The sequence below is a fragment of the Sinocyclocheilus rhinocerous genome, unplaced genomic scaffold, assembly GCF_001515625.1.
Source record: "Sinocyclocheilus rhinocerous isolate Xijiao unplaced genomic scaffold, SAMN03320098_v1.1 scaffold1295, whole genome shotgun sequence".
In the NCBI taxonomy this organism is placed as follows: domain Eukaryota; kingdom Metazoa; phylum Chordata; class Actinopteri; order Cypriniformes; family Cyprinidae; genus Sinocyclocheilus; species Sinocyclocheilus rhinocerous.
Window position 1 is genome coordinate 2,537,010 of NW_015660499.1, and position 24,246 is coordinate 2,561,255.

The 24,246-nt window shown below is 34.6% G+C and overlaps 1 protein-coding gene across 1 annotated transcript; it reads left to right on the top strand.

Moving 5' to 3' along the window:
• Nucleotides 1–23,436, top strand: LOC107725109 (E3 ubiquitin-protein ligase RNF43-like). The gene is made up of 2 exons (XM_016534261.1): nucleotides 1–1,070; nucleotides 23,241–23,436. The coding sequence occupies exons 1-2, from the start codon at nucleotides 831–833 to the stop codon at nucleotides 23,415–23,417; spliced, it is 417 nt and encodes a 138-aa protein (XP_016389747.1). The 5' UTR covers nucleotides 1–830; the 3' UTR covers nucleotides 23,418–23,436.
• Nucleotides 23,437–24,246: the final 810 nt, after the last annotated feature.

The following is a 24,246-nucleotide window of genomic DNA, read 5'->3' on the forward strand; positions in this document are numbered from 1 at the left end:
TTCCAGCGTTCCTGCTGTTCGGATCAACAACACTGAGGCTTCGGGACAGCTCGTGCGGATTCTACACTTATAGTGTCTAGATTTCTCGACATGGATCTGTGGAAATTTAATCTGAGTCGAACAGGTTTGTGAAGTTTTAATTCATTTAGGAACATGGAAACGAGTGTTTAGAAAAGGCTCTCTCCTGACAGTGTTTTCGATCGCTCCCGCAAAGCTCTTGTTTTATCTGGATAATATTTTTTCCCCCCGTCGGACCTCATGGGAAACGTTTCCAGGCGTTCACGGTGGGATTGTGATGCGTGTTTGATCAGAGTGGAATAACTGAGACATTGTTGCATTGCTGGATACGGTGATTCTGCTACAACCTGCTACATTCTGGAATGTTTGGAATCCTTTGAAGTGGACGCGGCGCACCGCACACTAATTGAGCCATTATGACGTCATGTTCTCAATCACGACGCGCGGGAATCCACGGGGGAATCTGTTATATTATTGATCCGACCTTTAGGAGATCATATTAAACTCTTTTTGTCGTTCAAATCAATGCTCGCGCCAGGAGTCTATCCGCTGTCAATCACCCTGTCACTCTGTCTACCATGTTCTGTCAGTGATACGGGCCAGTCCCCGACTAAAGTTCCATTGGATTGCTTGTAATATTCTTTAATTTAAAATCTCAACCCTGCAGAGCTTATAAAACTATCCAATCTAAAAGCCACTGGGTTTTTGGACAGTTTCAGTGACTTCTAAGGATTCTCCTGTCTTTTATCTGAGCTCTGATTGAACGGATAGCGCATAATGTATGGCCGGGGCCCGCCGCTGCAGCCAGGACAATGAGGGTTCCTGTGCGGCAATTGGCCGGGCTCTGGCCGTTGCTGCTCATGGCTGCCTCGCAGGTGGCGTTGGGCCACACGGGCCTGGAACTAGCCGCTGCTGTGGAGTCCGAACGCTCCGCACCCCGAGCCATGATCAAGGTGTCGCTGCTGAAACAGGAGCCCACCAGCAGGCCCATCACCCTAGAAGGGGTGTTCGCCGGGGGCAGCGCAGGCTATGCTGAAGGGAAACTGATGCAGGTAAGAGCTGGAAGGTGTTTTCAGGTTTTTTCAGTCATGCATTGGACTGATGTTCTTTGTTGGCATCTTCATGGAATTTTCCATTCCACAAAAGGTCCTTTGTAGTGGAAAAAGGTTCTTTAGATGATTAAAATGTTCTTTATGCTGGGAAAACTGAAAGATTCTTGAAATGGAGGTCCTGTTGCATTGCTGCGAAAACCTTTTTAGAGTCTAGGTAACGCCGTGGGATCTGATGAGAATACAGCTGTGTATCTCATGCATCTTCGCTCTTGGAGGCTTTAACTGGCAGACATTGGCATCAAAACGTGTTTGGACTCTTAAGCAACACTTAAAACTGTCTGGATGTCAATGCATTAGATGTTAGATCAAAGCAAGTGTTCATTGTAAAGAAACCGCACAAGCGCAATCACATTCTGTTTATTTTGGGCTATTATTTTTTAATTTTGATGCCACTGTAGATTTTTGTCATGCAGTATCAGAAAACAATTCTTTGCATGATGATACTCTTTGCTTTTGGAGGCTTTAACTGGCAGACAAATGCTCTAAAAGTATTTGGACATTTAAGCAACACTTAAAATTGTGAATGTCAATGCATTCAATGTTTTATCAAAGCAAGTGTCATTTATTGTAAGGAAACTCCATATGCATTCTATTCTAATAAAACATTTAGCAAATTAAAAATGCAGTAACCTTCTGTTTATTTTGGAATATAATTTTACATTTTTGGGCCACGATACATGTCATATAGTACAGGAAACACCAACAATTCTTTGCATGATCATCTTCGGTCTTGGAAGCTTTTACTGGCGGACAGTCACTTAAAAATGTCTTGCATTAGATGTTAGATCAAAGCAAGTGTCATTTATTGTCACTCTTCTTACAAAACATTTGGCAGAATAAATGTAATTACATTCTGTTTATTTCAGGGTATTATTCTGTACTCCACATAGTACCAGAAACAGCAACAGCTCTTTGCATGATCAATAACACACAAGTCTTTGCTGATGGCGTAGAAGTCTACAGCAGTAAAGCTGCGTCTCATCTGAGATCTGTCGTCGTCTCGCATGCAGAATCGCTCACCTGGGAAGCCATCAAATGCATCTGTGATCGAGCCAAGAGCTGCTCGGGTCTTATTGGAGCTGATAGATTTGTGGTGTTGTAAAGCGTTAGGTCTGTTCTCTGAGGCCATACTGAGGCTTTGAAGGCTGCGAGTTCTGCGAGAGCCGTCCCGATCAAGCCAGAGGGGATGCACTCAGTGTAAATGGATCTTGAAAGCATTTATCCCTGTGGGAAAGAGTTATTGCATCATAAAAATAAACTAAAACCGATTTCTTGTTAGTGTGTGATGTGTGTTTGTGATCATCTCGATGAGGCTGCATTTGAATTTGACAGCAGTTCGCATTACAAGATGATTGCTTCATTAGACACGGATGCAGAAAGGTGTTTCTGGAGTTGTATTTGATTGGCAAAACACATTTTGCCTCTCTGTTCTATTGCAAGTTGCAACTAGATTTTTGCTTTATCTGAAGAAAGTGTGCTTGCCTGTGCAAAACGTGCTGTGTTGTGGGTGGTTGCGAAGGTGTTCTGAGTGGTTGCTAGGTGGTTTCTTACCATTTCAAGCGAAGAACGTCCACCCTCAAGTCTCTGTGATATTCTGGTCTCTAAGTCTGAGAGTTTATCTAGGTTGTTTTATCAAAATCACAAAGGTTTTGAGGTGTTATTCATGCCGCCGGTAGCTAGTATCTACATGCAGAATGAAAATTGTAATTGCAAGCCCATGCAAAAGAACATTGTGGGTTTGTAACTCAAAGGTTGAAGGTTCAAGCCCTGTAAAGGGTGTTTTGTGATCTGTAGAGTCACTGACGGCGGCAGTTGTTCTTGAGCGAGTGCTTTGGGTTGGTTAAGAAACATCCGCTTCTACGAGTATAGGTGATTATCAGGAAGAGAATGCATGCATGTGTGTCTGATTTACAGAAGGGTATCAGTCTCTTGCTTACAGAGAGCGTGTCGCACAGACAGATGCTTTTTGTTGCAGCGCCAACCTGTTGCAACAGGCCTGGCTTGCTTTGACGCATTGTCCTCCTGCATAATGTTCCCTTCCTCTAGGGGACAAAGTGATAGAAGCAGGTGGGGGTAGGGGGAAGTTTCTATCTTTTCTTCCCTTACTTTTTCATTTGGCCAGACCACATGAATTCAACATTACGGCTTTTATCTGCTGCTGGGAAGAAGGATATCGAGTGATCTGCTGTATGTTGTGCATCAAATTATAGAGTGCACTAGAGCTGGGGGAAAAAGCTTCAATTATTTCTCTATATTTGGCCTTTTTAACAATATTTGATATATAAATCTGGATATTTATATATGTTTGCTTTGAAATTGTGTCCACGGTTGCCATTTAAATCCAAAATGTTTAATATAAGAAGTAAAATACAATAAAAATCTAGTTAAAATAATCATGTTTTGCACCAAATAAACAAAAGAAAGAATATTTACAATATGTTTTGCTCATATATTTTTTTATTTTGTCCATTGTTGCTTTTTAAATTCAAAATGTTTAATATGACAAGAAAAATGCGTAAAGAATGCATCTTTTTTCTTTCTCTTTTTTATGTTTTAATAAATATCTTTCAGATCTGGATTTTTTTCCCCATTGTTGCTATTTAAACTCAAAATATTTAAAATAACCTAAGTAAAAGACAATAAAAATCTAGGTTAAAAAATCAAGACATGTTTTCCACGATGTTTTGCACACATGGAAGAATATTTACAATATTTTGTCTAGATGTTTATTTTTTCTAAAATGATATACTTTTTTCTATTTATCTTTTATTAAGTAACTGGAAATGTTTGTATTTGCTTTGAAAACAAAAAACAAAAAAACAAGGCATGTTTTTTCACCAAATGAACAGAAGGAAGAATATTAACTATTTTTTTTCTAGTTTTTCTTTTTCTAAAGCTCTGTATTTTTTCTGTCTTTTAATAAATAGAAAATTCTTCCTGTAGTGGTGATGCTAACAAAAGGTTAAAATCAAGTTCTGAATTCATTTGAGTTTGAACTGATTCCTGGAAATGAATCAAACTTAAAATGTTATATTTCTAGGCAAATGCATGGTGAACATTGAATATATATCGCCCGGGCCTACCGTCCACGGTTCATTTGCCTCCGTATTAAACTCCAAACTAAGGTGAAGCAACAGCCTGCCTCTCTAGTTAAGTGTGCTGGATTAGTGCTTTTCCAGGCGTGTCTGCCTCGGTTGTCCTCGGGCGGCTCTGAATTCGCGCATTGAGGATGACAGCCAGTTTTCATAACCACCAGTAATTACACATCTCCCATCCCATTTGATCTTCCTAAGCATGTTGTTTCTCCAGGCCACAGGTTGGCGAGCAGCGCTACCCAAATTTGACTGGCTTTTCTGGGCCGGACGGCGGATCACAGGCAGAGCAAAACAAGATCAGACATGATGATGGTGGAAATGTTTTATTTAAGGAGAAAAGGCCTCTCGGCGCAGCCACTGGTCTTTAATGGAGGCCGATCGTACGTGCTCTGTTTATTTTGCATTACAGATGTGCAATTTGATTTGACACAAGTGGTACCTTTTGCTGTTTAAACCAAAAATATATTATATTTTACATGTATATCATTCTAATATTACAGTACACACAGTTACTATTTGTATGTCAGTAAGACGCATGACATGAAGTCCTTTTACCACACCGTTTTTCTTTCATAACTATCCAGAGGCATAGCGTAAAGCATAAAAACTTCAACAAACCACCAAAGTGCTGTTTACACCAACAAAGCAATACAGCGACCCCAGAATGTATTTACACATGGAATAAATATTATAAACATGGAAGCTTGTTTCCACTACAGGATTTGAAAAAAGGTTATTATACGACTTTATCTCGCAAATCAGACTTTTTTTTTTCCCCAACTCGGTGTTTACATATTTCACAATTCTGACTTTTTTGAAAAACGTTGTAATTACCTTTTTTAATTTTATTGAGGAAACCAAGCAATTGTGAGGAAAAAAAGTCGTTATTGTAAAATAAAAAGGTCATGATTACCTTTTCTTTGTTGTGGAAACAAAACAATTAAGAAAAAAGTCAAAATTGTGAGATGAAAAGTCGCAATTATCTTTATTTCGTTGCGGAAACAAGTGTATTGCAAAGAAAAAAGTCAAAATTGTGAGATTAAAAAGTCTCACATACCTTTATTTTATTTATTTTTTAATTCTGTGGCGGAAACAAGGTTTCATATTTAAATGTCAGAATGTCATTGCGTCAAATTAAAAACCTCAAACCACTTGTTGTAAAGAAGATGCACAAGCACACTTTACAAGTGAAACAGAACTAATGCAAAGTGGCCAGGTATTTTTTGGACTTCCATTGCTGAGGGATGAATTTATATCCAAATATTTGACTCTTGCAGTGGCTATGAGGGTCCAATTTGATTCTCTGGTGGGTCAATTAAACGATGCTAACTCGGTTTAAAGAGCGCGCTTTCCTTCTGAGTCTATTAGATTAGTTTCTTCCTCCTTCCCTCCCGGTTTGTTTGGCACTTGGTGGCGGAGAGGTCAGCTTAACCTTTGTAAACGCTCACAAAGAGCCTTATCAGGTTATACTGAGCCCCTGACTGAAGCGACTGATCTAAGATCAGATCCTCTTACATGCAGCTGGGTGGCATGATGGGGAAATGGGCTCGGGAGAGATTTTGCTCTTCTGCTTATACTGAAGTAAATATATTCATTCAAAAGGGAAAGAAATTAATGCTTGCTTTTTTCAGAAATGATGCATTAAGTTGATCAAAAAGGGACAGTAAAGACATTTCTAATGTTACAAAAGATTTCTGTTTCAAATAAATGCCATTCTTTTAAATTTTCTATTCATCAAAGACTCCTGAAAAATAAAATGCATCACAGTTTTCACAAAAATATGAAGCAGCACAACTGTTTTCAACATTAATAATAATCAGAAATGTTTCTTGAGCAGCAAATCAGCATATTAGAATGATTTCTGAAGATCATGTGACACTGAAGGCTGGAGTAATGATGCTGGAAATTCAGCTTTGATCACAGAAATAAATTACATTTTAACAATATATTCAAATGGAAAACAGCTCTTTTAAATTGTAAAAATTTGCAATATTGTTTGATACATTTCACAATTAATTACAAAGAAATGGCAAGTAACACATTGAAACTGAAATAGTATTTTCTTTTAAAACGGACTTCAGTAACCTTTGTTTTAACTTCAAAAAATAATTTACAGTAAAAGCAAAAATTACAGTATGGGTGGTGATGTTATTGCTAACTAAAACTACTAAAAATAATTCCTTTAACTGAAATGAAACTAAAATGAAATAAATATTAGATGAAAAACTTTAAAAAAGAAAATGAGATATGTTGAAAATGTTTAGAAATGCTGCCTTGGCAACAAAGAATAATAAATAATTACAAAACTAATTTAAGTAAATAAATCATGACAAATTTACTAAAACTTAAATTAAAATGAAAACTGAAAATTCAACTTTGCATCACAGGAATAAATGACGTTTTACAATATATTAACATAGAAAATAGATATTTTAAATTGCAACAATATTTCACACTATTACTGTTTTCACTGTATTTTCAATAATGAGCAGAAGAGACTTGTTCTTACAGACCCCAAACTTTTGAATGTGTATATGTAAATTTTTGTACAGTGTATGCATATGTTTTCATTCCATCTTCAGCTAAAATAACTACTCATGATGTATGATCTGATGGAAAGAGCAGCCCTGCTCTCACCTAACCTTTACTGTCATCAGCCGAACTGCAATCTGACCTCATTTTTCTCGTGTGACCTCCACAGAAACGGCTTATTGGATTACGGCGAGCGTGACAGCAGACGTTGGAATTAGCCGAGCAAACACCCTCGTATCTATCATGTAACTCTCCACTTTTCTTCTAAATAATCTCCTGTCCTGTCTGATCTCTCAGGAGGACGGATGATAGGGAGGCCAGGATGGATGCGTTAATGGAGTACGAGATCAAAGCGTTAGGTTGAAAACGCGAGTCGAGATGATTAAACAGGAGCTTGTTTACTCTGCGCTTCCGATAGGCCTCCCCTCCCCTCATTCAGACGGGTTTCCTGTCTATATTTCCCTCTTGGAAACTGATAACAGGCCGTTCGTCCCGACCTGTTGATGTTTGTCTTCCAGCTTGCAAATTGAAAGCTTTTGCTTAAGTCTCCTGATCGTTCTTTTATATAAAAAAAGACCTCAGGAATGTGTCTCCTCTCGAGTTTCAGAAGCGATATCGGCATAAACGCAGACATTTCTCCTCACAGTCTCCCAAATTCAGACGATCTTGCTACATTTCACAATTAATTACGAAGAAGTGGCCAGTAACACGTTGAATTAAATGTAATGTTTTGAAGTAGAAAAAATTAAATGGTGTTTTCTTGTAAAATTTAATAATTGTTGTACAAATTCAAAAAATCATCTTTGTACAGTGTGGGTTGTGATGTTATTGTTAACTTAAACTATTAAAAATCATTTTCTTTAATTACAATAAAACTGAAATAAAAAATGTTTAGAAATGTGAAAACTAGAAATGCTGCCTTGTCAGCTAACTGAAAACTTAGACAAGTTTAAATAAGTTAAAGTAAACATGTAAGTAAACAAGTTTAAGTAAACTAGAACTTTAAAAAATCAATTCAAAACATTTTTTTAATAAAATATTTTAATGACAACATCACAACAAAAATTCTAAATAAAATATAAATTATTTTACTTTCTTTGTTTTACGTTACGGTGTTTACTTTAATTTGGTGGTGTTTTCACAATTAAAATAAATATGTAAATAAAATGTTGTTAGATGAAAAATTTTAATTTAAAAGAAATATTGAAAAATGTTTAGAAATGTGAAAACTAGAAATGCTGCCATGTCACCTAACTGAAAACTTAGACAAGTTTAAGTTAGTTAAAGTAAACATGTAAGTAAACAAGTTTAAATAAACAAGTAAATTACTGAAACTAGAACTTAAAAAAATCAATTAAATAAAAATATTTAAGAAAATATTTTAATGACAACATCACAACAAAAATTCTAAATAAAATATAAATTATTTTACTTTCTTTTTTTTTCGTTACGCTGTTTACTTTAATTTGGTGGTGTTTTCACAATTAAAATAAATATGTAAATAAAATGTTGTTAGATGAAAAATTTTAATTTAAAAGAAATATTGAAAAATGTTTAGAAATGTGAAAACTAGAAATGCTGCCATGTCACCTAACTGAAAACTTAGACAAGTTTAAGTTAGTTAAAGTAAACATGTAAGTAAACAAGTTTAAATAAACAAGTAAATTACTGAAACTAGAACTTAAAAAAATCAATTAAATAAAAATATTTAAGAAAATATTTTAATGACAACATCACAACAAAAATTCTAAATAAAATATAAATGATTTTACTTTCTTTTTTTTTTTCGTTACGCTGTTTACTTTAATTTGGTGGTGTTTTCACAATTAAAATAAATATGTAAATAAAATGTTGTTAGATGAAAAATTTTAATTTAAAAGAAATATTGAAAAATGTTTAGAAATGTGAAAACTAGAAATGCTGCCATGTCACCTAACTGAAAACTTAGACAAGTTTAAATTAGTTAAAGTAAACATGTAAGTAAACAAGTTTAAATAAACAAGTAAATTACTGAAACTAGAACTTAAAAAAATCAATTAAATAAAAATATTTAAGAAAATATTTTAATGACAACATCACAACAAAAATTCTAAATAAAATATAAATTATTTTACTTTCTTTTTTTTTCGTTACGCTGTTTACTTTAATTTGGTGGTGTTTTCACAATTAAAATAAATATGTAAATAAAATGTTGTTAGATGAAAAATTTTAATTTAAAAGAAATATTGAAAAATGTTTAGAAATGTGAAACTTAGAAATGCTGCCTTGGCAACTATAACTGACAAGTTTAAATAAACAAATTACTGAAAATAAAAATAAAAATCAATTAAAGATAAAAATTTAAATATGACATTAGAAAAAAAAAAAAACAGAAAATATAAAAATAAAAATATTTTTTTATATGAATAAATTCTGTAATAGTATCTAAATAATATTGAAATCATTTCTAAATTCTGTCATAGTATATAAATAATGCTAAAATAACACTGGATCTGGGTCGCTGTCCACATTAATTTTAGCTTTTAATATGAGCTCTGTATATTTACTGTATATCAACTATTGGCTCATTTTTGTCTCTTCTTTTTTCTCCTCGGGAATTGTTGGAGAAATATACAAGTAGATGTTCTGAGCCTTTAAAGAGCAACATCTGAGCAATTACATTTCCTCTGCATAATCTGAAATTGATCGTTAGTTTGTTTCAGGATTCTGAACACAGAATCACAATACGAGTTAGGCCTACTACCACACGTCTGGACTTTATAACAGTTACATCAGTAATGCGAGTGAATGCAAACCACATTCTGTGTGCTTTCTGCAACAACATTCGCCCTAAAATTAGCCCCTGTGAGTGCCAGCGCATTTGCTAACGGTGTTAGCGATTTGTAGGACGTTGTATTGAAGGCTAGCGGACGTTACAGGCTGCTGCGGGACATGATTGGGGTCACGGTACCGTCGCTGCTGCTCGAATCAAACAGGGCCAATCAGATTACACGCTTTTATGGCCCACTAATAGCTTGTCATTGTGGAATTCTCGATGATTTGAATGAAGACGAAAACAACAGGAAGCTTTTTCTGGAGCGACGGAAGGGACTCTGGATCTGTCATTATGAAGTGTGTGTGTCGTAGCATGTCCTGAGTGGAGATTTCACAAAAGAACTCTTAACTACCTGTAAAAGCCTGATGAATCCTCTGTTGACTCTTGCGTAAATTCATATTAAAACTCTATGAACATGATAATCCCCCATTTAACTCTCTAATAGGCTTTTCACTAGTGATATATACATTTAACCGTGGGTTTATGTTTGTTTACCTCCAGGTTATAGAGATGGAGATATAGAGATGTCATTTCAAAACTCTATGACTTTTTAATCTGAGGAACACGAAAGAAGATATTTTGCAGAATGCTGGTTGCCAAATGGTTTTGGGTTCCATTGACTTTCATAGTATGTCAAAAAATAATATGGTCAATGGGAACCGAAACTCTTTGTTTACCAGCATTCTTCAAAACATCATCTTTTGTGTCTCATAGAAGAAAGAAACTCGTATAGCTTTGGGATGACTTGAGGGTGAGCAAACGATGACAGAATTTTCATTTTTGGGTGGACTGTCCCTTTAAGACTACTTTTAACTCTGGTTTAAGTGTTTCACACTTTTGATTTTATCTTGCAATTTCAATAGTGGTCTACCGATGTATTGTCAATGCATATATATCAGCTGATATTTGCTGTTTTTTTTTTTTTTTTTTTATGATCAGCATTGACTAAGTTTTTTTGTTTGGCTGATGTGTATGAAGTGACATTTATTTTGACAGAACAGTTACTTTTTTTTTTTTAAACGGATTCCTTTTTAAATCATTTATTTCTAATTATTTGAATAAATATTAAGCAAAATAAAATATAAATTTCATTTCATTTCGTCTGCTTTATATTGGCCATTGGCCACTCTGCTCTTAGAAATGCTGCCTTGGCAACTATAACTGACAAGTTTAAATAAACAAATTACTGAAAATAAAAATAAAAATCAATTAAAGATAAAAATTTAAATATGACATTAGAAAAAAAAAAAAACAGAAAATATAAAAATAAAAATATTTTTTTATATGAATAAATTCTGTAATAGTATCTAAATAATATTGAAATCATTTCTAAATTCTGTTTTCATTTCATTTCGTCTGCTTTATATTGGCCATTGGCCACTCTGCTCTCTAAAATATCAACATCGGCCCTAAAAAAATCAATACTGTGTTTAACCACTAATTAACAAACAAAACGTTAAATGACACTAGGTTAACAGTTTCAATTGTGAAAGCCCATAATAAGCACAAGATTAATCAAAAATCTTTAGCATCTCTTATATTTGTTTAAATTTATTAACCACATTCTACTGTGAAATGTTTTTTGCTGCAGTTAAATTAATGCCTGAAAAGCGTTTTTTTTTTTTTTTTTTTGCTGTAGACAGGATCAGTGAGCTCAGTGTTTCCATCAGCAGGTGTGTCTTTCTGTTCCTTTACATATTTATCAGCGAGTCTTTGAATCGTTTATAGGGGGAATTTCCAATCACTAACCCTTGACTGTGATCTTTGTGAAGGTTTTTCCTCATGCTTTTATAGTTTCCATGCATAGGCCTTTTTTATGTAGTCTTCTTCATGCAGCAGCTCCATAGTAATGCAGCTTCGTTTGAGGTTGCAATCGAATTTTCGTAATTTTGAAGATGGTGAATGCATGGAAAGGATGCATCTTCTCTGAGAGGGTTTTATCGTGTTGACGTCGTGCTTTAGCTGAAAAAACTGAACACTCTCGGAGAAGATCCGTGTGGAAGTTCACGTCCTTCAAAGCAGCGCTTCTGTAAAACATTCACCAGCTTCAACAGTAAATTTCTCTCAGTTACTGTCAGACTGTCAGCCGTTTTGCTCTGAGCGCTGTTGCGGTTGTTGGTGAGAACTCTGAAATAAAAGATTATTGTTATTCAGCCTATTTATTTCTTGGAAATATTGAAGGACTGCACTCGGCAACCGTTTATTTAGTGCTAATAAACGCGTCTGATCGTGTCTGGTGGACAGCCTAATTACACAGGACTTCCTTAAGACAGACCAGTCAACAAGTGATGAGAGATTTTGAATTCATGTATTTGTGTATAATATTAATATTAATAAATATTATTAATAAATAACGTATAAAATATATTATTATTATTATTATTATATTTTTGTACATATATTTTTATATTAGGTACATATTTATGCATTTTTAAGGTCATTTTGTACAGTGCATCTCTAGTAAATGGCTAAATTCTCTAATCCTGCATCTTTCCCATCTAATTCTGCATGTGTTTTGTGTGCCACAATATTAGGATGCATGCATAATATATAATCAGAGGCGGACAGTAACTAAGTACATTTACTTGAGTATTATACTTAAGTACACTTTTTGAGTATCTGTACTTTACTTGAGTATAATTTTTTCTGGGAACTTATGACTTTAACTTCACTACATTTGAAAGAAAAATATTGTACTTTTCACTCCACTACATTTCTATAGTACTTCTGTACTTTGACTTAAGTAAAAATCTGTCTTTACAACTTTTACTTGTAATGGAGTTATATTTGACCAGCAGTATCTGTACTTTCACTCAAGTAATGGAGTTGAGTACTTTGTCCGCCTCTGTATATAATATACATCGCGTTTGGATATATTGCAACAATGTTAGAATACTGTTTATGGTTGCTAGGGTGTTGCTAAGGTGTTCTCATTAGATTTTAGTGCATTGCTATGCAGTTGCAGAGTATTCTGGGTGGCTTTTTACTCATTTGAGTTTCTGTGATATTACCGGTCTGTAGACGTGACTCTGGTTCCTGCTTCAATGTGCATCTGAGGGATTTTTTCCCCTGTTTTTTTTTTTTTTTTTGCTGTAGCTGGTGAAGATCATCTGATCACTTGGTAAAGTAACAGAACACCTCTAGTCAACAAGAAGTTTCATACTTATTGTTTGTGCGAATCACTTCCCTACATCAGAGCAACAGAAAGAAAAACTGACTTGCTCCACAGAGACACTAATGTCTTTTTAATATTATTATTATTATTAAATATGTAGGTTTTATACCAGAGAGGCCGAATCTTTTGAATATGAAGGGCCAAAAATTTAACTTGATTGAGGGACAATGAGCCAAAAGAAAATGTTGCATAATATCCAGTTGTTATATAAAAATGTATTTAAATTATATTAAATTATATACATTTTTAAAAGTTTTTTAATCAAACTCAGTTTTTTTTATTATTATTTTGTACATTTCAATGCAAAGATAAATGAAAAAATGTTAAGAATGAATGAATGAATAGTTGCCTTCATTAACAGAACCAATACAAGTCTAAAGTTCACACTACCATTCAAAAGTTTTACTAATGGTTTTGAACAAGTTCTCTTCTGCTCACCAAGGCTATAATTTTTTTGTTTAAAAATACAGTAAAAACAGTAATTGTGTGAAATATTATTACAGTTTATAATAACAGTTTCCTGTGTGAATATCTGTTAAAATGTAATTTATTCCTGTGATGGTAAAGCTGAATTTTCAGCATCATTACTCCAGTCTTCAGTGTCACATGATCTTCAGAAATCATTCTAATATGTGACCCTGGACCACAAAACCAGTCATAAGGGTCAATTGAGATTTATGCATCATCTGAAAGCTGCATAAATAAGCTTTCCATTGATGTATGGTTATGATAGGACAATATTTGGTCGAGATACAACTATTTGAAAATCTGGAATCTGAGGGTGCAAAAAATCAAAATATTGAGAAAATCATCTGTGTGTGTGTGTGTGTGTGGCTGAAGTGGAGGGGATGCATGGCAAAGCTCTTAAAGTCACTTGGCCGCGGTCTCTTGTTTTAGTCATTAGAAGAGAAAGGAATGCTGGGATGTATTTGTGTCTGTCAGTGGCATGTTATACAACACATTCCTCTGGAGTTTTCTGGCAAACAGTCTCTTAGAGAGGCTCCATCAGCCCTGCGTCGCGTTACACACACCAGTCACACATCGTACACACACTCTTTATATGTTAGTTATTTATGCTGTACACCTTGTGGCACCGCAATTTCAGGTTAGATATGTGTGTGATCTTGAGTTAATTGGGGTTAAATGAATCATTCAGTCATTATTTGTCGTTCCAAACACATACGCTTTTATTTTTTCATGCATTTTTTGTTTTCATAGAGCGAATTCATAGTGATCGTGTCTGTCAGGCTAATAACTAACTAATGGAGAAGCGATTAGTCATCAGAAAAGGTTTAATACCTCGTTTCTGTTTCTATTGTTTAGAGTTTTGTTTGTTTTTTGCTGCTATGAAGGATTATTTCGTTGAATATCTATTTGTTTTTCTGCTTTCACTATCGTTTGTATTTTGATTGCACGTAGTTGTAATTAATTAGAATATTAGCCATCGGCTAAGAAGAAGCTTATCATGCAATATAACCATAAAGTAAGGCAGTAACTTTGGTTGTTAAGGATTTCCTGATTACAGCCACAGGATCACTACAACAAATGTAAACACCAGATGTGTTATTTCATATATGTGACCCTGGAGCACAAAAGCAGTCTTAAGTCGCTGGGGTATATTTGTAGCAATAGCCAACAATACATTGTATGGGTCAAAATTATTGATTTTTCTTTTATGCCAAAAATCATTAGGATATTAAGTAAAGATCATGTTCCATGAAGATATTTTGTAAATTTCCTACTGTAAATATATCAAAACTTAATTTTGATTAGTAATATGCATTGCTAAGAACTTCATTTGAACAACTTTAAAGGCGATTTTCTCAATATTTAGATTTTTTTGCACCCTCAGATTCCAGATTTTCAAATAGTTGTATCTCGGCCAAATATTGTCCTATCCTAACAAACCATACATCAATGGAAAGCTTATTTATTCAACTTTCAGATGATGTATAAATCTCAATTTTAAAAAATGTACCCTTATGACTGAATTTGTGCTCCAGGGTCACATATTGTGATGTTTTTGAAACATGACAGCATCCGTCATCATTCACTTTGATTATATGACATTATACGTGTCCCACAGATGAAAGCAAGACCGTTTGGAACAACGTGAGGGTGAACAAATCATTTTTAATGTACAATTGAACCATTCCTTTTCAATATTTTCATGTAGACTTGCATTCAAAAGTTTAAAAGGTCAGTAAGATTTTGTGTTTTTCAAAAAAAGTCTCTTCTGCTCAGCAAGGTCAAATTTATTTGAGCAAAAATACAGCAAAAACAGTAAAATTGTAACATATTTTTACAATTTGAAGTAACAGGTTTTTTATGTGAATATATATAGCAAAATGTAATTCATTTCTGTGCTCAAAGCTGAATTTTCAGCATCAGTCGTCAGAGTCACATGATCCTTGAGAAATCATTCTAATATGCTGATTTGTGGCTCAAGACATATTTCTGATGATTAACAATGTTGAAAACGGTTAAATGTTTTGAAACGGATTCTTTGATGAAAAGAGCAGCATTTATTTGAAATAGAAATGTTTTGTAACATTATAAATCCCTTTGCTGTCACTTGCATCCTTACTGAATAAAAATGTCAAATTGGTTTCCAAATGAACAGTGGTGTACATAAGCAATATTTTGCAGCAGAGCCCAGTATTAGAAAGGTCTGCATGTAATATTTCACTCCCCGTCCCACACGGCCCAGTTTTCCACAGTCAGGCTTTGCTGGAGTTCATCGCCGTGTGTCCAGCAGTGTTTCAGGATCTCTGACTGTAATGAATGATAATTGTCAGTCTTCAACTCAGCTGATGAGATTCAGATGTGGGCCGTTGGGTTTTTATTGGTTCGGTCTGTGGGTGGAGATCAGGATCTGCACTCGGAGATATGAACATCATCTGAATGTCAAAGGGGAGTTGATTTCTGACACACAGCATCTGTTCTCCCTCTGCTTGAGGTTTTGTGTGAATTTCTGCTGGGAAAAATCATATTCTCCGAGCTTGCGTCATATGATAGTGTGCGTTCCTTTTGTATATGTCACAAGATCAGTGCGTTTGTGTATTTCTATAAGTGTAACGAGCGCTTTGATCGTGACCCACTAACGTGCTCTAAGTGATTAATGCTTTTATTGAGAGCTTGCATCGTTGGCTTCCTCTAATGGATGTGTTTTTCTGTGTGCAATCGGAGTTCTTTGTAAACAATAATATGCGTCATGCTGCTTTTTCATTAGAATACATCAAACATAGAGGAAGACTCGTGTTTAGTGAAGGAAATGCAGGCAAATAGAGCTACTGCTCTAAGACATTTCAAATAAATGCTGTTCTTTTGAACTTTCTATTCATCTGTGAATCCTGAAAAATAAAATGCATCACGGTTTCCACAAAAATATTCATCAGCACGACTATTTTCAACATTGCTAATAATCAGAAATGTTTCTTGAGCAGCATATTAGAATGATTTCTGAAGGATCATGCGACACTGAAGGCTGGAGTAACGATGCTGAAAATTCAGGTTTGATCACAGAAATAAATTACAGTTTACAATATAATCACATGGAAATCAGTTATTTAAAATTTTAAAAATATTTCATAATTTTCCTGTTTTTGTATGTTTAATCAGATAAATGCATCCTTGGTGAGCAGAAGAGACTTCTTTCAAAAACATTTTAAAAAACTTACCAACACTGAACTTTTTCAACGCTAGTGGAATCTTTTTGGGACCGAATCCCTTGAATTATCGATTAACGATGACTATATTTGGCATCTTGCAGCTGTAAACCTGTTTGGATATAAACCGTTTTTGACAAAAGCGAGCTGTATTCTAGTTCATGAGATGTTAGTAAACCTCTGTTGTCAGTGGCGCCGTGTTGTTTATGCTGTTCAAGCTGTTGTTTTAGACGGCGCACTTTCTCTGGTTGAAATGCATGGCTTTAGCTGTGAGGATGAGGTCAAGGTTTGGCTGGTTAGTTAGTTAGCTGGTAGAGCTACGTTGCACCGCTATGCTGACAAAAAGCATATTTCCGCATTGATGTCCTGAAGAAGTACCGTTTTTTTTGTGAGCAGCATATAAATCTTATTATCGTGGATGTTTTACCAGGTAGTTTTTTGTGGAGGCTCTTAAAAATGAATGACTTTATATTTGCGGTCTTTGACATCATGACTCAGTAGTGAAGGCTTAGTCACCGCTAACACTTTACAGTAAGCTTCCATTGGTTTACAAAATAACAATCAATATTTTATATTTCTTTGTCATTTACATTGATCTTAATTAGTTATATTGCTTTGCACTATTTTAATTGTACGGAGCAGTGCTTGCGATTATTTTGGCAGTGCAAATATTAAAATATTTGACATGAAAACTACTTTTAAAGCATTTATTAATCATACTTAATGTTAATTTTAACATTTACTGATACATTATTAAAATCAAAAGTTGTGTCTGTTATATTTTAATATTTACTGTAATAATATCTGTAATGTTTAATGGCTAACATGAACTAACAATGAAAAGTTGTTTTTGTTAACCAACTTTAACAAAGATTAATAAATACTGTAAAAAAAAAAATATTTGTAAGCTAATGTTAATGTATTAGCAAATATTAACTAATGGCATTACCTATCATATAACAGATGTAACTTTTAACATTTAAAAAATAAATATTAATATTATTTTATTTTTAAAATAATATTTGTTATTGTTAGCTGACTAACTAATATATTTAACTAATGTTAACAAATTAAGCCTTTTTGTAAAGTGTTACAGTATTAATTAATGGACCTAAGTGAACGTGAATTCATTTTTATGTTGTTGTTGTTTTATTAACTGAGATTAACAAAGATCAATAAATACTGTAACAAATGTATTGTTAGTTTGTTAGTTAATATGGAACCTTATTGTAAAGTGTTACTGTATTATTTAATAGACCTGAGTGAACATGAATTGGTTTTTGTTGCTCTTTTTATTAACTAACATTTTCAAATAGTTAAAGCCCATTAGTGAGTTAAAGATCATTGTTAGGTAATACATTAACCATTGTTAACTAATGCCGAGTTCACACTGCACGATTTTAGCTCGATTTTTCACTCGCCGAGCGATCCGACGAGTTTGAAAATCGTGCAGTGTGAACTCGGCATAAGAGGACCTTATAGTAAAGTGTTACCAAGTCATAATCAGGACTGGTTGTCCATAAACATTTATGCATGCAGATACGTGCGTAATTTCAGAGCATGCATCTCTTTTTAGTTATTATAGAGGTTGTTGGAGAAAACGGAGGTCAGAAGGTCACTGCTGTGTGTTTGAGTCACGCTGTGTGTGAGAAAAGTCCCTTCATAACTTAATTTGAGTTTTAAAGTTGTTTTAGCTGTGTCACAGACATTTATGTGATATGTGTGTGATCGTTTCCTAACCTCCATTACTCCACATCAAAGCGGCTCAGATCTCATACAAAAGCCATATTGTACACGCAGATCCCGACAGCGAACGCTTCAAGCGTCTCAGAATCACATGCTCAGCGTACAGACGGCCAAGAGCGGCTGACCCCTCGCCGGATGAGACCTCAGAGCCGACTGTCCAATGCTTTGTGCCAGCCCTGCTTTCCCAAACACTCCTACTGAGTCCAGCAGCCGTCTGTCAAAAGATCTGTCTCAGAATCACATGCTCAGCGTACAGACGGCCAAGAGCGGCGCGGTGTCCCGCTGCTGACCCCTCGCCGGACGAGACCTCAGAGCCGACTGTCCAACGCTTGTGCCAGCCCTGCTTTCCCAAACACTCCTACTGAGTCCAGCAGCCGTCTGTCAAAAGATCTGTGACTTCTGTGCTGTTTCTGCTGACGCTTGAGCAAATAACATCAGTTTGATGCAGGCCACAGCCTGTGTGCAGCATGTTGCTTCAGTATTACTTCAGTATTGATGCTATTTTGATTGAATTTTTAACATTTATTTTCCATTTTCTTTTTAATTTTAGTTTTTCATTTCTTTAATTTTTTCTTTTGATTTAGTAATTTACTTTTAGTAATTTTTGGGGTGTCATTTTTATTAGCTTTCTATGTATATTTTTTATTTATTTTATTTCAGTTTTATTTTTTAGTACAAGGTAAACTAAATGAAACTAAGCAATGTTTACTTGGCAATTAGCAGAAATAAAATAAGTTTCTTTTTTTTCCGCTAAAATATAAAATGTTTATTTTTTATGGTTTTAGTTTTTGTTAATGATTAAAAACACAGTTTTATTTATTCTGTAGACCGACGTTTCACTTTAAAGTCAGGCCAGAAAAGCAGCTCATTAATCACAGTTAATCACAGTTCAATTTAATTTTGCATGCTAATTAAGGGCTTGTTTATCTGAAATTCTTCAAATCATGGCAGAACAGTTTTTGTGGATTCTTGCGCTGAAAACTTGAAGTCAAAGTTCTGCTTGTCAGTATTTGTTTGTTTGTTTGTTTCTAAGCACCTAAAACACATGATCTAGTAGAAAAAATAATAACCTAGATATGAACACTAGAACAAGTGAATGCAAATCATGCTTTTTTACTAGGCCTATATGAGCTCAAAAGAAACATTTAGGCATTTTAGCCAACACATAGGCACCGCCATACCTATATAAAGTTATTAAATATCAATACGCTAAATATACAAAAAGTGCAATCTTCCTTACATACAGTATATACACAATGTTTCCCAAATTTGACATCATCAGCAGAATTATCTACAGTATAATATCACGCATACTAGCAATTAAAATATAATGAACTTTATTACTCACTGTACAAATTATTAATGGTGCCATGTCAACCAACCCTGTTTTTATTTTGATTTAATTTTTTTGTAATTGTATAATGTTTTGATGCAGTGAACACAACAAAAAAGCGTCAGAATCTCGTCCTCAGAATCTCTAGGTATCTTTTTTTCTTTTTAATTATACATTTTGTTTTCTGGTGGACTGCTAGGAACCTGTGCATTTTATATTTGCATGAATGCAGACAGTCGTGCTGATTTTAAGACGGCTCTTGTGTGTGCGAGAGACTGTAGGTGTTTCTGTCTGGCGTTTGCCGTTTTCACACTCATTCAGACGGCTCAGGGAAAGTATGTGTGGATTCTGTATTTATCTCTGCGTTATTGACTTTGAGCTGCTTCTATCATGAGCAGGAATCCTCCGAGAGTGACGTGTGGTTTCACTCATATGCTTGAGGAGCAGACGAGCTTTTTGTTGCTCGCTGTTGTTTGCAGATTTTTGTCAGCGGACACTTTCCACGATGGTGCATCATTGTGATTTATCATCTCCAAAGAATTTAGCGCATCAGTTCCTGAAAATGTAGTTGAAGTTCTTGTGAAGTCATTAAAAGAGTCATTTAACGGTATTTTGGTTTCTTAAGATGTGAGCGAACCGAACGGGTCTTGAGACGTGTTTTCAGTGGTGTGGTTTTCTGACATGCCGTCTTAAGGAATAGTTCACCCAAAATTTAAATGTTCACTGTTAACTCATCTTGAAGTCATTCCAGACCCATAAGGTCTTGTTTTTTCTGTGCAACACATCAGGAGAGATTTTGAAGAATCTTCATGCAGCTTTTCCATACCATGCTACATCTAATGGTTTTGGAACAACTTGAAGAAAATGATGGGTGAACTTCTCCTTAAGACGGCATGTCAGAAATCCACACCACTGAAAACACGTCTCAAGACCCGTTCGGTTCACTCACATCTTTAGAAAACCAAAATGCCTTAACCATAAATCCGTTAAGTGACTCCATCGAATTTTGGGTTAACTAAATATTTAAAAATGCATCTATCACGACACCAAATGACACCATCTGATGAAAATCTTCGCTGGGCAATTGCTAAAAATTATATCTCTATATTTTTCCTAATTTAGGAAAAATATAGAGATATATATGAAGAGTTCATTTGCAAAAACAGATAACTCCGTTGTTAACAATTTTCAAAAAATCATGTTTTTTCATTGTGCATTCCAATCAATTTCAATCAAACTGCAGTTGGGTTATTTTGATTAGGTTAAAAAATAACTAAAAAATACAGCTAACTAACACAATAAAAACATGATAATGTTTTATGAGTTATGTGTTTTTGGAAATAAACTCTTCATATAATTCCTAATAAATAAACAGTAAGTAATTTAAGTGAAATAAATAATATTTAGTATTTTATATTTTTATATTGTTATTATAATTTTATATTATATCTATTATTTTACATTACAGCTGTAAAATTACAATAGAGATATTTCTGGCTGTCATTGAATTTATTTTTATGGAAAACTGCAGCATCTTATTAAAGGGGTCATATGATGCTGCTAAAAAGAACATTATTTTATGTATTTGGTGTAATGAAATGTGTTTATGCGGTTTAAAGTAAAAAAAGGGAAGATAGGTTGTGCATGTTGTGTTCCCAAACTTTTAACATTATCACAATATGCTGGATCTTCCCTGATTTTAGATTGTCAGCTGAATTATCCTGATGATAGTGCTACTATTCGAGTGGCAGTATGGTCCTCTCTTCTGTTGATCTGACTGAGAGAAACAGGACGGAAAATCTCCTTCCCAAACGCCGCTGTGCTGCATGAGACACTGACACAGGCCCCTCTCTCTGTCTCTCTCTCTCTCTCTCTCTCTCTCTCAATCTCTGTTCTCTCTCTCTCTCTCTGTCTCTCTCTCTCTGGTTGGATGTGAAGGCTTTGGCTCGCTGCTGCAGGAATATTTAAGGACTGTTGCTCTGTTGGCTGCTGCTGCTCAGATGAGTGGAAGTTCAGAAGCCAGAGCTGCTCACATCATTAACCCTCTCCTCTCCACTGATGTAATGTTTTTAAAAGCTCAGATTTGGTTGCATTTATTTTTTTATTTTATATAGTTTTTATCGAACCGTGTTAATCAAAGTTTCTTCATATTCTTCATATTTTATTAACTCATAACCATACAGGTACATCTAAAACTCATCAAGTTTATTTTAGAAGTTTTAGAAGCAGTGTAAGTCAGATTTGTATTACTTGCTATCGATTCTGACACGGATGAGGAAAATTAAGGAGTTGTTAGTGTGCTGTTACTGTAGATGACTTCATTGATTATAATGTGAGCAGTTAGGATTGATGCAAAGCATGCCGTCTAGCCAGTATAATGTTCGTGACAGTTTAATGTGACTTGATGTCGAACAAATGCCATGCATATGTTTTTGCGTTTAACCCATTTGTTGCCGTTTTGATGCCACATGTCCATCATTTTGTGCTGTTTTCATGCATCTTATTCTAAAGCAATACTGCATCACCTCAGTGGTGACTGTCTGATGTTTTTGCATGTTTTCATATTGCATCGTACTCCAGTTTTTGCAGCACTGTCCCGTTTGATTTAGTTCAATGTGGTGTGGGTCTTTAAGTGCGCCGGGCCTGACGGGCCGCAGTGACTGACTGCACAAAGAGCACTTCACAGAGCCTGTGAAACGTGCAGCTGCTTTCACGTAGTTTTTATCCGTGACTGTAACTGGCTTTCTTTCAGTCTCTTCCACATCAAGGCCTCGCTTGCATCAGCCTGAGTGAGCTTCAGAGTCACACTGCACTTTGAAACCGCACACACGCACACTCAGAATGAGTGGGAACAGCTCTGGCTTTAATAAAAGCTGATATTTAAAGCAACGGAGGATGAGAACGCAAAGAGGTTCGCTCGAAGTGAGCTCCTCTCTGGATGAATGTCATGAACACAGGTCCAGGTCGTATTACGCCGAAATATTACTTACAACCATATCATTTCATTTTAACAAACCCATAACCCTACATGTGAAATTCTTTTATTTTTGTATAATTTATTTAATTTTGTTTTATTTTCTGAATGCATATAATAGATGGTAATGTAAACAATTCATACGTGCATGTTTCTTTACATTTTTGACTTTAATCAAAATGTCGTTATATATATATTTTTTTTTATATGAACAAACGTATAATCCTAAGAATGCAGCTTTTATTAAATTTTTATTTTGTTTATGATCAAACCCATAACCCAATCTTTGAACCTTATCCAGTTAATTTTAAAAATGTAATACAAATTGTTTTAGTTGTTGTTGAACAAACCCAAAACCCGACGTATGTAACAATGCACAAAATCTTAAACATGCACCAAAAAATAAATAAAAATACAACTTTTTGATTTTATTTAAGCAAAAATGCAAAAAAAAAAATTAGGCTGAAATATCAGGAAAACACTTCTGGGACATATTAAACCTCACAATCAAAAGAAAAAATGCAAATAAATTGTATATTGCATTGAAAGAGATTAGAGGGTACATTTTCATCAAAATGTTACAATGCAAAAAATCTCAAACATGCAAAAAATAAATAAGCTTTGTTTGTTTTTAAAAAAAATCAAAAATACTGTTTTATTTTGATCTGGAATTTGATTGGCACATGTTCTTGAGTGGTTTGGTGAGATTCTCTCTCTCTCCATTGATATTTCTCTCTCTGGTGTGTTAATGGAGTCTGTTTGTGTGCCACAGTCTTTCCTGCTAGCGTTTGTTGGGCCGGTTTCCCTTCAGATAATGACATGTCTCCCAGAAGACCTTGGACGGTCTGGAACGCCGTGCAGTGCATATGGCCTCAACGGGACGGCGCTGCATTCCTTACACACGTGCACACCAACACCAGCTCACAGCCGCGCACTCACGCATGTTTGAGCTGCATGCCACTGACGTTCTGTGCACATTTAATATTATAGAGAATTCTGTATTAATGCATTAACAGCCTACAGTCAATGAACTTTCTTATTTACTGGAAGAATTATTAATGGTGCTTGCCATTAATTGGTCAAACTAACTCATGGTCTTACTCCGGATTAGTGGTTTAAATAAATCCATAACCCTACGAAACTCATCAAGTGTATGTATTTTTTTTTATTTTATTTAATTTTTTTGTTGTTAATGTTTGAACCTTATCCAGTTTATTTTTATTTCATTTTAATTATTAAATTTTTTAAGATCTAATTATTTATTTATTTTAATTGTATGATTCTATGCAAACAAAACCATAAGCCTATGTTGGAAATGAAATGAAATTGCAATTAAATAAAATAAAATTTTATTAAAATTAAAATTAAATTAAATTAAATTAAATTAAATTAAATTAAATTAAATTGTTGCATTGCATTGCATTGTGTTGTGCTGCACTGCATTGCATTGCGTTTTATTGGATTGCATTGCATGGCAACAAACCCATAACCCAACACTGAAACTTATCCAGTACTGTATGTGCTACAGACATGTAAGATTCCTCAAATGATTCTACTCTAAACACCCTAGCAACCACTTGCCCAATCTTTTTATGTTTCTACCATTTTCTTGAAGCATTAAACCAATGGGGGCCATGCTTAACTGATTTTTACCAAAGTTTAAGGACTTTTAGACACCATGTCACTTTAAATTAAACATGAAATGGAAAGTTAACCCTATTCATTTTATAAATGCATATTATAGATCTAATTATGAACTCTTCATATGTGCATGTGAT